The sequence below is a fragment of the Bubalus kerabau genome, chromosome 4 (genome assembly GCF_029407905.1).
Source record: "Bubalus kerabau isolate K-KA32 ecotype Philippines breed swamp buffalo chromosome 4, PCC_UOA_SB_1v2, whole genome shotgun sequence".
In the NCBI taxonomy this organism is placed as follows: Eukaryota; Metazoa; Chordata; class Mammalia; order Artiodactyla; family Bovidae; genus Bubalus; species Bubalus kerabau.
Genome location: NC_073627.1, coordinates 104883925 through 104899702, shown reverse-complemented (window position 1 = coordinate 104899702; position 15778 = coordinate 104883925). Strand labels below are relative to the sequence as shown.

Here is a 15778-nt window from a genome sequence, read left to right as displayed (position 1 = left end):
CCTTAATAAACGTTTAATTAAACAGTTGTTTCCTGATTTTCACGGACGCCGTCCCCGCTTCGAATTCCCTGGATCCACCGGGGCTGGACCCCGGCAGCTTTCTGTTTGAATGTCTTAGTATTACCTTCCAGTTTACTACTCTCTTCATCTGTTTCTGAGTAATCATTGTCTGACATATTCTGCTGAAATTATTTTCTTTTATAGCTGTTTGTTCTTTTCATGAATGTTAATCTTGCCTTTGTTTCTTTGATCATGACTAATAATTATTGTAAAGTTTCTATCAGACCATATCATTCTATTCTTTGGTCTCAGGCACTGGTATTTATAGAATTCCCTGTTACTGTAACTTGCAGCCAGGGTGAGAACCATTGTTTTAAATTACTTCAAGATGATGTACAGTGATTGTATCATTATTTTAAAGATGAAGGAAGTCAAAGAAGAATCAAGGTGAACAATGTGATAAGACTAGATAAGGGAGAGGAATTGGGACTAGTAATTCTTAAAGTAGATTATAAATTAAATATTTAAGCATCTATATTCAGTGAAAACTTTATAAAGGTATCTTTCATAAATTCTTACAAGGCTTTTTTTTTTTTCTTGCAGATTAATTCAAACTGTGTTTGTATAGTTAAGGTTGATCAGATATTTTAGATCTACAATGGTGGTAGTACTGGAATACCTTAAAAATATCCTATTTGGGATTTTTAATAATTTATTTATTTTGGGTTGTGTTAGGTCTTCATTGCTGCCTGTGGGCTTTCTCTATGGAGAGTGGGGCTACTCTCTAGTTGCAGATGTGGGCTTTTCATTGTGGAGCAGAGGCTCCAGGCACATGGGCTTCAGTACTTGAAGCCCTCTAGCTCAGTAGTCACAGCCTGTGGGCTCTTGAGCAAGGGGCTTGGTATTTGTGTGCTTGGTTGCCCTGTGGCATTTTTCCAGATCCGGAATTAAACTGCATTCCCAGGTGGATTCTTAACCAACCGCTGGGCCACCAGGGAAGCCCAGCAGCTATCCTTTTTCATTTTTGTTCTTTACCTTTAAGAGTAGCCGTGCCACCGTGGTTTTCTTATTACTCCCATAATTTTTTTTCCCATAGATGTTTCATTTATATTGGTTTAAAAAGTCAGATCACACAGAAGCGTTAATAATGTAGGACAATCCAGTTACAATGAAAACCGCTGTGCTTCCAACTTTAATCCTTTTCTCCAGAGGGAGATGGTTTTAACTGTTAACTTCTGGTAGTTCAGTCTCTGTTTTACCTATACCACTATGTTTCTCTTGTTTTCTTCAGTATTACAGGTTTCACTATTTTATTTCTTATATTGGCTATCATTGTAACCTACAGTAATATATTTGTGACTTTATTTCTTGTTCCAGCAACCATTGGCATTATTTATTGATTTCTCAGTTTCTAAGGTTAGTGCTTCTTTCCCAAGCTTTAGTTTAGCTTCCCTCCATGCTTTCACCTCTCAGCCCCTGGTATTTTATGTTAAGACTAACATTTATGTTCTGTTCAGTAACCATAGTTAACACAACAATATTTATATTATACTGAGGATTGTTTATTATAGAGCCTGCTGCTGCTGCTGCTAAGTTGCTTCAGTCGTGTCCGACACTGTGCGACCCCATAGATGGTAGCCCACCAGGCTTCCCTGTCCCTGGGATTCTCCAGGCAAGAATACTGGAGTGGGTTGCCATTTCCTTCTTCAGTGTATGAAAGTGAGAAGTGAAAGTGAAGTTGCTCAGTCATGTCCGACTGTTAGTGACCCCATGGACTGCAGCCCACCAGGCTCCTCCGTCCATGGGATTTTCCAGGCAAGAGTACTGGAGTGGGGTGCCATTGCCTTCTCCGATTATAGAGCCTAGGAGTATGCTATAATTTCATCTCCTTTCTTACAGCGTTTTCTCCCACTAGAATTGCATTTTTTTCCTTTCACTGTTTTCCTTTATCATGTCCACTCTGGGTGTTTTGTTTTGTTTTGAACTAATCATAACAAGCGGTCTAACACTTTTTTTCTGAAATCTTCCTTCTAGAGCTCCTCTGCTCCTATCTGCTCTTAGTGTGCCTCAGGCCTGACATTCAACTTTCATCCTAACTTAACTTTATTACTTTCCAGGATTAGATCTATTTTCTGAACCTGATATCATCCTCTTTTTGGATTTATTCTTCTGGTGTGGTTTATTACATCTTAAGAAAATACCTTTTTCAATGCTGCTTTTGAGGTAAACTTTGAATTTTTGAATGTTTGGGAACGCCTGTATTCTTCTGGGTAATAGTCCTAAGTTGAAAACCATGCTTGAGATTAGAGAACTCAAAATAATGACATCAAATGAAAAGAAAAAGCCATCCTTAACCCTTCAGACGGAGAAGGCAGTGGCACCCCACTCCAGTACTCTTGCCTGGAAAATCCCATGGACGGAGGAGCCTGGAAGGCTGCAGTCCATGGGGTTGCTGAGGGTCAGACACGACTGAGCGACTTCACTTTCACTTTTCACTTTCATGCATTGAGAAGGAAATGGCAACCCACTCCAGTGTTCTTGCCTGGAGAATCCCGGGGATGGGGGAGCCTGGTGGGCTGCCATCTGTGGGGTCGCACAGAGTCAGACATGACTGAAATGACTTAGCAGCAGCAGCAACCCTTCAGATTCTTTACTTCTTAATTACTAAATTCAGCAGATTTTTTTCCTTCTGTTTCTTATTTAACCTCTTCATGATGTTTGATAATTCTTCTCTTCTGTTTTTTTTTTCTAAAGGGAACCATATTTTTATTAAAATAAACACATAGAAAAATGCACTAATCAATTTTTTTTACGGTTAATTCTAGTTTTCTTCTATTTCTGGCCATTTATTTTCAAGATCTTTGCTACATTCTTCTTTATGCCCTCCATCCATGATGTTTCTGGATAATGTTAAATGTTGTGACCTCAAGGATTTGATCTATCATCTTCTCTTCCTACCTCATACCTTATATCTGGGCGTCATATATGTCTATGGCTATAGCTACCTTTATGTATACTGACTATGAAATCTGTCCCAAAAGCACATTATGTTTCCCTTAGCCTGCATAAATCTAGCTGCCTTTAGGATATCTCAGTCTGTATATATCATAGGTAACTCAGTTCATTTTATGCTAAATTGAGTTAATCATTCCTCTCAAACTATCCTTGTGTTCCATATATTCTATTCTGTGAATTATAATACTGGATACCCAGTCTCTCAAACCCCAAATTAAGAAATCATTCTTAACTACTCATATACCAAGCCAGTTACTACAAATATTCCTTTTAATTGTCTTATAGGTGCTTCTGACTCTAAATATCTAAAATTCATTTCTTCTTTCATACTCTTTTTATCTATTTTGGCGCTTTGTATATACCTAGTCACTCAATCAGCTCAGATTGAGGATGGATCCCTCCGTTTCCCTTACGTACGTTCGGTGGTTGAGCCAGGTTTATGCATAGCCCTGTCATTTCACTGTGTATATTCTGTTAAATGTTTTGAAACAGTATATGTATTGTTTCATATCTGAGAACTTTTTAGAACAATAATTACTGAGAATTAGATCCAAATTCTTATTCACTGATCATTTCTGTTGAAAACATGATGTTCCTATTACCATTTCTGACATTTCTGACAAGTTCAGGCTGCACTGTCTCTGCCCTTGTGCAGTTTATGTTATGTAATTGTCTTGGCTGTACCCACACTTGGATGTTTGGTCATTGTTTAGGGAGGTATTGGATTAGACATAACTGATCAAATGTGAAGTGAAAAGTATGTTTGGATAGCCAAATATATGGTAGAAATGGACAAACTAGTAGAAATATGAAGAGAAAGACAACAGAAGTTTACTTGTTTTGATGCTAAACAGGTATCTGGGGTAATTGTTTTAACATTTCTATTTTTCCTAAAAATACATATATTTTAAAAATGTTTTATTGGTACATAATTCAAATACCATATGATTCACTCCTAGCCATACAGTTTCATTTTAAATTAAAGAGGCAAAATGACAATCTGTATGAGCATGAATAGTGAGAAGTTGTATTTGGATATTATTCCCAGCACCTTTAATAATAATTTTTGTACTTTTCTCAAACTATTGTCAATGAATAGTTGAGGGCGAGGGATTATGGAGAAAATAGCCGTTTGTCTTCTGGAATGGTGTTACGGACAAAGTACACAAGAGAATGGAAGGAAAGGATTTTCTGTGTTAAAGATTTTCTGATCATAGCCTTTTGCTTACAAGTTTCTGTGATTTTGAGCTAAGAAACTACATGAGATCCAACAGGCTTTCTATGCTGTGCCTCTGCAATTTCTTTTGCTTCTGTTAAAGCAAAAGAAATTCTTTTGCTTCTTTTGAAACTGCTAAAATCAGACCTCAGATTTGAAGCTGGTGAGAGAATGCCTTTTTGAACATATTTCTTTTAAAAAATAAGCATATTTTTCTGTGAAATCCTTTTGACTTAATCCTTTATAATCTTGAAGATAACATATCTTCTTGACTTGGTTTGAATGCAAATAGCATTTATCGTAAATGCAAGATAGGAGAGCCCTGGAAGGGCAGAAATTCAAAGAAAAAATTAACTTATTTACTAAAATGTTTTAGGTTGTACAAGAGTTGAAATCTGGAGAAGGACATCAGTTTCGATTTGACTTGGCTGCAGATAACTGGAATATACAAATAATCTCTTTTGTGACCCCATGGACTGTAGCCTGCCAGGCTTCTCTGTCCATGGAATTTCCCAGGCAATAATACTAGAGTGGGTTGCCATTTCCTACTCCAGGGGATCTTCCTGACATAGGGCTTGAACCTGCATTTCCTGCATTGGCAGGAGGATTCTTTACCACTGAACCACCAGGGAAGCCTTGCAAATAATATTGGGTTTATTGTTGCTCTCTGTTGGACTTAGTGACTCCCTGGTTGTCAAGAAACTAGTTATCTGCTATCTTTCTTTTCTTCCAACCTTTGCATTGATTTCCATCCTCATGGTTACCTTGTGGTTGCAAGAGAGTCATTGTATAGCTTCAGCTACTGTGTCTTCATTCCAGGTAGCCTGAAGGGGGAAGTAGCAAGGAAAAAAGCGTACACTTTATAGCTAAATTACCAAGGAGTGGACTTGTTGGATCATGGTGTGAATGTATGTATAACTTTGTGAGGAAGTGCTGAACATTTTTGCAAAGTGTTTGTTCAATTTAACATTCCCACCAGCAATGAGAGTTCCAATTTCTCTACAAATTTTTAAACATTTGGTATTAAATTTTCCTTTCTAATGGGTGTGTGAAAGTATCTTATGGTTTTAATTTGTATTTCCCTAATTATTAGTGATATTCAGTAGTTATTCATAAGTGTTTTTGGACAATTTTGTATCTCCTTTTGTTGTTGTTCAGTCACAAAGTCATGTCCGATTCCTTGAGACCCCATTCACTGCAGCATGCCAGGCTTCCCTGTCCTTCACTATCTCCTGGAGTTTGCTCAAACTTATGTCCATTGAGTCGGTAATGCCATCCAACCATCTCATTCTCTGTCATACCCTTTTTCTCCTGCCCTTAGACTTTTCCAGCATCAGGGTCTTTTCCAATGATTTGACTCTTCACATCACATGGCCAAAGTACTGGAGCTTCAGCATCAGTTCTTCCAAAGCATATTCAGGGTTAATTTCCTTTAGGATTGACTGGTTTGATCTCCTGGCAGTCCAAGGGACTCTCAAGAATCTTCTCCAGCAGCATAGTTCAATAGCATCAATTCTTTGACAGTCAGCCTTCTTTATAGTCCAACTCTCCCGTGCATACATGATGACTGGAAAAACCGTAGCTTTGACGCTACAGACCTTTGTTGGCAAAGTGATGTTTCTGCTTTTTAATACACTGTCTAGGTTTGTCATGGAGAAGGCAATGTACTTCTCCCACTCCAGTACTCTTGCCTGGAAAATCCCATGGATGGAGGAGCCTGGTAGGCTCCAGCCCATGGGGTCGCTAAGAGTCGGGCATGACTCAGCGACTTCACTTTCACTTTTCACTTCTATGCGTTGGAGAAAGAAATGGCAACCCACTCCAGTATTCTTGCCTGGAGAATCCCAGGGACAGAGGAGCCTAGTGGGCTGCCATCTATTGGGTTGCACAGAGTCGGACATGACTGAAGCGACTTAGCAGCAGGTTTGTCATAGGTTTTCTTCCAAGGAGCAAGTGTCTTAATTTCATGACTGCAGTCACTGTCTGCAGTGATTTTTTTTAAGTGTGTTTAAATGTTGTTCCCTTCTTATTTTATTATTGAAAGATAAGTTTCTATTGTCATGAAGATGGTCTCCATTTCTCTGAAATGTTTGTTCCAGAAAAAGTTTATTCCTTATGCATATTGGTCAATTATCCATCTCAAATTAGTAGTTATGTATGGTATAAAGTTGAGGTCAAAGTTCTTTTCTTTTTTTTTTTTTTTCACCTCCCATATGAATAACCAATTGACTGAGAAACATTTTTTGAAAAAATAATCATTTCTTCTCCACTGAAATGTAATGAGGCATTTTTACTGATTAGGTGACCATATGTGAGGATTTTTTTTTTTTTTTGGTATTCTGTTTCATTTGCCTATTTATTTGTAGTTATTCCAATACCAACCTGACTTAATTACTCTGACTTTATAATAAATCTTGGTGTCTGGTAATATAAATTCTCCATTTTGCTCTTCAAGATTATCTTGGCTATTGTAAGTCCTTTTTGTTTTTAATATAGATTTTAGCTTGTAAATTTCCATAGAGTAAGCTGCTAAAATTTTAATTGGGATTGTGTTGAATCTATAGATCAATTTGGAGAAGAATCAATATCTGGACAACATTGACTTTCCTATCATTGTCTATCACCATGTTCTGTTCTTGGCTTTTATTTTTTGTATTTTTCATAAAATATAATTGATTAACAATATTAGTTCCAGATGTACAGCATAGTGAGTCAGTACTTTTACAGATTGTACTCCATGGAAAGTTGTAACAAGATAACGGTTGTAGTTCCCTGTGCTGTACAGTATATCCACGTTATTTTATACAGGGTAGAGTGTATGTCTTCGAAACTAAAGAGCCTCTTGATGAGGGTGAAAGAGGAGAGCGAAAAAGCTGGATTAAAACTCAGCATTCAAAAAATTAAGATCATGGCGTCTAGGCCCATCACTTCATGGCAAATAGAAGAAGAAAAACTAGAAACAGTGCTGCTATAAATGTAGGGGTGCTTGTAGCTTTCCAAATTAGTGTTGGTTTTTCTGAATATGTATCCAGGAGTGGAATTGCTGGATCATATGGTTATTCTATTTTTAGTTTTTTGAGGAAACACCACACTTTTTTCCATAGAAACTGCACCAATGTATATGCCCACCACCATTGTAGTAGAGTTCTTTTTTCCTCCATCTTCTCCAGCATTTATTATTAGTAGACTTTTTGATGATGGTGATTCTGACAGGTGTGAGGTGATGCTTCATTGTTTTGATATGTATTTCTCTAATAATTAGTGATGTTGAGTATCTTTTCATGTTTCTATTGGCAATCTGTATGTCTTCTTTAGAAAAATAGCTATTCAAATTTTCTGGCCTTTTTTTTTTTTCTTCTAACAATGTTTTCATTTCAGAGTCCTACAGATATTTCAATAAATTTGTCCCTATATATTTGACTTTTTGATTCCTGTTATAAATTATATCGGGGCTTCCCTGGTGGCTCAGAGGTTAAAGCGTCTGCCTGCAATGCGGGAGACCTGGGTTCGATTTCTGCATCGGGAAGATCCCCTGGAGAAGGAAACGGCAACCCACTCCAGTTTTCTTGCCTGGAGAATCCCATGGACGGAGGAGCCTGGTGGGCTACAGTCCACGGGGTCGCAAAGAGTCGGACACAACTGAGCGACTTCACTATCAGTTTAAAATGTTCATTTTTTAATTGGTTCTGGCATATGGGAATTGCAATAGATTTTTGTATATCGGCTTTGTATCTTGTGATCTTATAAGCTCACTTTAGTAAGTTTTAGATTCTTTTAAGTTTTCTATGTAGTTTTACCTTTTATTTCTTTTTTTTTGCCATATTGCACTGTCTAGGACCACACTACAATATTGATTTGAAGACATGATTTTAGACATTCATATTAAGTTTTTGAATTCAGGAAAAAAAAGTTTGATATTTTGCCATTAAGTTATTAATTTTAGGTCTTTTGTAGTTACTCTTAATCACACGTTTGCTTTTAAACCTAGTTTGCTGAGTTTTTATCACGAACTATTGTAGAATTTTAATTCAGTTTTGGCATTTAGTGAAATGATATGTTACTTTTCTCATTTATTCTAATAATTAGTAAATTTTATTGATTGAATTTTGATTATTCAGTTAACCTTGCATTTCTGGTATAACTCAGTCAAGATTTTTATTTTGGCTGAACCGCATGGGTTGTGATCTTAGTTCCCTGACCAGGAATCAAACCTGGGCTGCAGCACTGACAGCAAATGCCACGGCCTAACCACTGGACCACCAGGGGATTCCCAGACTCAGTCAAGATTTATTATTCTTTTACAAATTACTGGATTCAGTTTGCCAGTTTTTTTTTTTTTTCTTCAGTATGCATCTTATATCCTTATGAGCGTTACTATTGTGGAAAGATTACAAATTGCTTAAGTTTCACGTGATGGTTAACAATAATAATGCATTTTCAGTTAAGGTATGTACAGTGGATGTTTTTTATGATATAATGCTATTGTACACCTAATAGAGTACAGTATAGTGTAAATATAACTTTTATATGTACTGGGAAACTAAAAAATTGGTGTGACTTATTTTATTGCACTGATCTGGAACAAAACCTTCAGTATCTCTGAGAAATGCTTGTGCATGATACTTATTCAGTAGTGGATTTGACAGAGTCAATGCTATCAGTGAAGACTTCTTTATATATGAAGGATAACTTATCAGTGTCACTTTCATTTGTAACTTTGGTTTCTCTTACAGGCAAATGTTCTGAAAACGACTCTGCATGGGAATGGCTTGCCTTACAATGACAGAAATGGAAGGAATATCCACATCCCCTGTACATCAGAATGGTGATATTTCTGGAAATGCTAACTCTGTGAAGCAAATAGATCCAGTCCTACAGGTCTATCTTTATCATTCCCTTGGGAAAGCTGAGGGGGATTATCTGCAGTTTCCAACTGGAGAGTATGTTGCTGAAGAGATCTGTATTGCTGCTTCTAAAGCTTGTGGTAAGTATTAAAAAACAGTGTTTTTCTTCTTATTAATATATGCTTGGTTTATTATACTCTAACACAATGTACCTGTGTAATATAGTTTTTATGCTTCTATGACTGACAACTGTTTTCATATGCATATAAAATGAGAAAATTACTAAGGTAGAATACAAGGTAAATTCTGTGTTGAGGTAGTGGTATAGAATGAATGTGTTCTGCCCAAATTTGTGTTGTGACCTACTCCTCCAGTGTGATGACTTTGGAAGTGGGGTTTTCCAGAGATGAATCAGTCATGAGAGTGGACCCCTCATTAGTGGGACTAGTACCTTTATTAAAGAGATCGCTGAGAGTTCCTTTGCCCCTCCTGCCATGTGTGGACATAGCAAGAAGATGAATAAGAAAATGAATCATCTATGAACCAGGAATAGGGTCCTCATTAGATACCGCATCTGCTAGCACCTTGATTTTGTACTTCCCAACCTCCAGGAATGTGAAAAATATGTTTCTTTTTTTTATAAGCCACTTCATGAATGATAATTTTCTTATAGCATCCTGAATGAGCTAAAACAGCAACTGGTACTGAGAAGTGGAAGGGCGGTAACAAGTTTCTAAAAATGTAAAAGTGGCTTTGTGACTGGGTAATGGGTAATGGAAGAGTTTTGAGGTGCATGCTAGAAAAAGTCTACATTGTTGGGAACAGATCTTTAAAGGAGATTTTGGTGAGGACTTGGAAAGAAAGAAGCAGAGTTGTAAGAAAACAATTTTCTTAGAGGACACCTGTGCAATCCTGTGGAGAATATTGGTAGAATTGTGTTCCATTAAAGACCATTCTGATAAGATCTAAGATGGAAATAAGGACCATGTTATTAGAAACTGGAAGAAAAGTGATCCTTGTTATAAAGTGTCAAAGAACTTGCTTGAGTTGTGTTCATGTTTCAGTGCTTTGTAGAATGTAGAACTTAAGAGAATAAAATTGGGTGTTTACTTCAAGTCATTTCTAAGCGAAGGGTTGGAGGTGTGGCTTGAGTCCTCATAACTGCTTATAGTTGTAAAAAATTAATGCTGTTGCTGAGCTCCTTGGCTGCCCTGGATATGGTTCTGGCAGCCCCTAGTGTGGCAGTTATCCCTCAGCGGGGTGCAGGCAGGAAACTTTGGTGGAATAAGTATCTCCACTAGTGGAGAATGCAAAGGCCCTGGAGGCATGTCTGACTCCACCTATATTTCAAAGAAGGGAAGCATGGGGCAGGGCTGCCAGGAGTCTTTGGTGCCCAGCAAAGCTGGAGGGGCATGATTGTTGCCCTGGTGTGCTCTGCAGGTGGGATCTCTGCTTCAGTGGGTCTGGAAGGCAGAGTATCAAGTTAGAGGGTTATTCATCAGCCTTAAGATCTAATGGAATTTGCCTTACTAGGTTTTAGATTTATTTGAGACTTGTCACTCATTTCTTCTTTTCTCTTGGAATGGAAATATTTGTCCTATGCCTGTTGGAATGGGAACATCTGTCCTATGCCTTTTCTACCATTATATTTTAGAAACACATAATTTGTTTGATTTCATAGGTTTACAGCTGGAGAACCTCAGGATGAATTGTACCTTGTTATTCAGTCGCTAAGTCATGTCTGACTCTTTGCAACCCCATGGACTGCAACACGCCAGGCTTCCCTATTCTTCATCATCTTCCGGAGCATGCTCAAACCCATGTCCTTTGAGTCGGTGATGCCATCCAACCTCTGTCGTTCCCTTCTCCTCCTGCCTTCAATCTTTCCCAGCATCAGGGTCTTTTCTAATGAGTTGGCTCTTTTCATCAGATGGCCAAAATATTGGAGCTTCAGCATCAGTCCTTCCAATGAATATTCAGGATTGATTCCTTTGGGATTGACTGGTTTGATCTCTTTGCTGTCCAAGGGACTCTCATGAGTCTTCCCCAGAACCACAATTCGAAAACATCAGTTCTTTGGCACTCAGCCTTCTTTATAGTCCAACTCTCACATCTGTACACGACTGCTGGAAGAACCGTAGCTTTTACTATACAGAGCTTTGTTGACAAAGGGACGTCTCTGCTTTTTCATATGATGTCTAGGTTTGTCATAGCTTATGACACCAAAGATGCTTTCATGGAGATGCTTATTCCACCAGAGTTTGAGTCTCTTTTTTCCAAAGAGCAAGCATCTTTTAATTTCATGGCTGGGGTCACCATTTGCAGTGATTTTTGAGCCCAAGAAAATAAAATCTATCACTGCTTTTACTTTTTCCCTTCTATTTGCCATGAGGCGATGGAACTGGATGCCATGATCTTTGTTTTTTTGAATGTTGAGTTCTAAGCCAGCTTTTTTCACTCTCCTCTTTCACTCTCATCAAGAGGCTGTTCAGCTCCTCGTCCCTCTGCCATTAGAGTAGTGTTATCTGCATACTGAGGTTGTTAATATTACTTCCTGGCAGTCTTGATTCCAGCTTGTGATTCATCCAGTCTGGCATATCACATGATGTATTCAGCATAAAAGGTAAAGAAGCAGGTGACAGTGTACAGTCCTTTTCCGATTTTGAAGTAGTCTGTTGTTTCATGTCTCGTTATAACTGTTGCTTCTTGACCTGCATACAGATTTCTTGGGAGGCAAGTAAGGTGGTCTGGTATGCCGATCTCTTTAAGAATTGTCCACAGTTTGCTGTGATCCACAATTAAAGGTGTTAGCATAGTCAGTGAAGCAGAAGTAGATACTTTTCTGGAACTTCTTGCTTTCTCCATGATCCAACATATACTGGCAATTTGATCTCTGGCTAATCTGCCTTTTCTAAACCCAGCTTGTGCATCTGGATGTTCTCAGTTCACATACTGCTGAAGCCTTGCTTGAGTCTCATCCACATCTGATTTAGATGATATTTAGATGAGACTTTGAACTCAGACTTTGAGTTGATGCTGGAATGAGTTAAGGCTTCTGGGGCTATTGTGATGGAATTAATATATTTTGAATGTGAAAGGATATTATTTTTGGAAGGCCAGGAATAGAATGCTATAGGTTGAGGGAGAAGGACACAAACATTCAAATTCATATGTTGAAACATATTCTCCCAATGTGATTGTATTTGACAGTGTTACCAGGTCATAAGGTTAAATATCACCTTACCCCACTTGCTTTTCTACCCTTATGTGGCTTAGTTATAGATAGCTAAGTTATCCGTGTCTCTTCGAATTACAGATATTTGTGTCTGTTTTTTCAAGATATAGTCAGTTATGTTATGGTGTGAAATATGTGTTCCTAAAAGACACTGTGTTCTGCAGAATTGTGCAGTAAAAAGCACAGGGCTTATAGGAAAAATAAGGTTAGGGGTATGACAATCTAAACTTGGTGATATTAAAAAAAACTTAGTAAAAACAGCACATGCTAAGTGGTAAGAAAATATATAAATAGTGCAATATATTTGGCACTTTACCTTAAAAAAGTTATGAAGCTTGCTTGTGGAAGTGGATGTTGAAAAGGTTGCATCCTGTGAGTTAGTGTGAAGTAATAGAAGGAAGGTTATCTGAAATCACATGAGAAGTTGTAACACCGCATGTTGATGGCTGTGGCTTATAACACATATGGTAAACTGAGATAGCTGGTAGGTGTTTGTTCCATGTATAGCCTCAGTTTGGATTCCAGGCTGAAGGAATAACCACTAAATGAGACATGGTGTTCTCCTGGTAAAAGGCAAAAAAAAAAACATGAGGGCTGCTGGAAATGAAATACCTCCTACTGCCTCTTTTTGGAACTAACACACTACCACTCCTGCTCAGATTCCATTGGTCAAACTGAGTCATATGGCCAAGCCAGTGTTGGGTCAGATGAGGTGGTCCTCTCAGGGAGTGGGAGGAAAAGATGGAGTATTTATGAGCAATAATGTAGTCTGCTACACTTTCCCCTCTTGGCCACAAATAATTTTCTTTTTTCAGTATTTAAAATAAATTTTTCCTTCCTCAGTGAGGGTACCCAAAGCCGTCATTGAATCAGGTTTAAAATCTAGGTTCTCCCTATATTCTCTCAGTCATGTCTAGATGGTCTTCTTGATTCAGAATGTGAAATGAGAAGACAGTTATTCTGATATCATATCTACAGCCTTGACAAGTTTTACGTTAAAGATATGAGATAATTAGCTCTAGTGTAGAAACAGCAAGGTTTAGACAAAAGAGGCTGTAGAGTTATCTTTTGGAATCCTCCCATCTCTCTGAGTCCTTTACCAGTTAGACTTTCTTGACTACCTACTCACATATCTATTATCTTCAAATTCCTTTCCATTCCCATCCCCAAATGCCCTTTATTGAATGACCTTTTGTTAGGTATAGCTTTGATGATAAAATAATTTATATTAAGTTATAAATAACAGTTTTAATATTAAGATATTTGTATTTAATGAAGAATCTTGATCTGTTATAACTTCTAATTGTAAAAAAAATGCTTAAACGAAATGTATTTTTTAAAGTGACTTTTATTCTTTTCTCAGTTGAAATGAGAATATGAAGTTAATGTTACAGTTGTATCCCATTTACCTCTTTCAGCTGGCTGAAATTTATTCTCATTGTTTACATAAAACACATAATTGTTTCATATGTGTTACTCAGTTCTTACAATAGCACTAGGGTGTATGTGTGTATTGATAAGCATCTGATAGCTTTTTTAAAAATTGTTTTAATTTTATATTGGAATATAGTTGATTAACAATGTTGTGTTAGTTTCAGGTGTATAGCAAAGTGATTTGGTTTGACATTTATATGTATCTGTTCTTTTTCAAATTATTTTTCCATTTAGATTATTAAGCAGAGTCTTGAGTCTGAGTCTTGAGCAGAGTTTCCTGAAGTATACAGTAGGTCCTTGTTGGTTATCTATGTACATGTAAATCCCAAACTCTGATTCTATCCCTCTCCCCTACCCTTTACCTTGGTAACTCTAAGTTCTCTGAGTCTGAGTCTCTTTCTGTTTTGTAAATAAGTTCATTTGCATTATTTCTTTAAATTCCACATATAAACAATATCATATGATAATTGTCTTTCTATGTCTTACTTAGTATGATAATTTCTTGTTCTATCCATGTTGTTGCAAATGGCATTGTTTCATTCTTTTAAATGGCTGAGTAATATTCTGGTGTATATATGTATGGCATCTTTTTTATCCATTCCTGTGTTGATGGCCCTTTAGCTTTCTTCCATGTCTTAGCTATTGTAAACAGTGCTGCAGTGAACATTGAAGTGCATGTATCCTTTGAAACTATCCAGTTTTTCTCTGGATAGCTATATGCTCAGGAATGGTATTGCTGGATTACATGGTTCAGTTCAGTTCAGTTCAGTCGCTCAGTCATGTCCGAGTCTTTGCGACCCCATGAATCGCAGCACGCCAGGCCTCCCTGTCCATCACCAACTCTCGGTAGCCCTACTTTAATTTTCTTAAGGACCCTCCATGTGGTTCTCCATAGTGGCTGTACCAATGTACAGTCCCACCAACAGTGTAAGAGGGTTCTCTTCTCTCCACACTCTTTTCATCATTTATTGTGTGTAGATTTTTCGATGATGGCCATTCTGACTGGTGTGAGGTGATCTCTCATATTTTTGATTTGTATTTCTCTAGTAACTGGAGGAGATTGAGGGCAGGAGGAGAAGGGGACAACAGAGGATGAGATGGTTGGATGGCATCACCGACTCAATGGACATAAGTCTGGGTGAACTCCAGGAATTGGTGATGGACAGGGAGGCCTGGTGTGCTGCGGTTCATGGGATCACAAAGAGTCAGACACGACTGAGCGACTGAACAGAACTGAACTGAATAATTAGTGATGTTGAGTATTTTTTCATGTGCCTCTTGGTCTTCTTTGGAGAAATGTCTATTTAGGTTTCTGCCCATTTTTTATTGTATTTTTTTGTCATTGTTGTTATGCATGAGGTATTTGTAGATTTTTGGAGACCAGTCCCTGTCCTTCAGATAGTTCATAAGTATTTTCTTCCATTCTATGGGTTGTCTTTTCATTTTGTTTATGGTTTCCTTTGCTGTGCAAAAGCTTCTGAGTTTAATTAGGTCCCATTTGCTTATTTCCATTTTTATAACCTTAGGAGCTGTGTTGAAAAGGATATTGCTGTGTTTCATGTCAGAGAGTGTTTTGCCTATGTTTTTCTCTTGGAGTTTTATAATATCTGGTCTTTCATTTAGGTCTTTAGTTCATTTTATGTTTGTGTATGATGTTAAGGAATATTCTATTTCATTTTTTTATATACAGCTGTCCAGTTTTCCCAGCACCATGTATTGAAGAGACTGTCTTTTCTTCATTGTATAATCTTGCCTCCTTTGTCATAGATTAATTGATTATAGATGCATGGGTTCATTTTTGGGCTTTCTATCCTGTTCCATTGATTTATCTTTCTGTTTTTGTGCCAGTGCCATACTGTTTTGATGATTGTAGCTTTATTCAGTAATCTGAGGTCAGGGAGTCTGATTCCTTCAACTCTATTTTTCTTTCACAGATTGCTTTGACTCTTCGGGGTCTTCTGTGTCTCCATACAGATTTTAAGATTTTTTATTCTAGTTCTAAAAAAATGCCATTGATAATTTGATAGGGAATTG

At 37.5% G+C, this 15778-nt stretch overlaps 1 protein-coding gene across 4 annotated transcripts in view; it reads left to right on the top strand.

The window, feature by feature from the left end:
- Positions 1-15778, top strand: part of JAK2 (Janus kinase 2) — a 119774-nt gene that overhangs the window by 23230 nt on the left and 80766 nt on the right. For all 4 annotated transcript variants that reach the window (XM_055578156.1, XM_055578157.1, XM_055578159.1 and 1 more), the window contains exon 3: positions 8965-9215. In XM_055578156.1, coding sequence (XP_055434131.1) covers positions 8990-9215 — 226 coding nt within the window. In that variant the 5' untranslated portion in view covers positions 8965-8989. The remainder of the gene's footprint in view (positions 1-8964; positions 9216-15778) is intronic.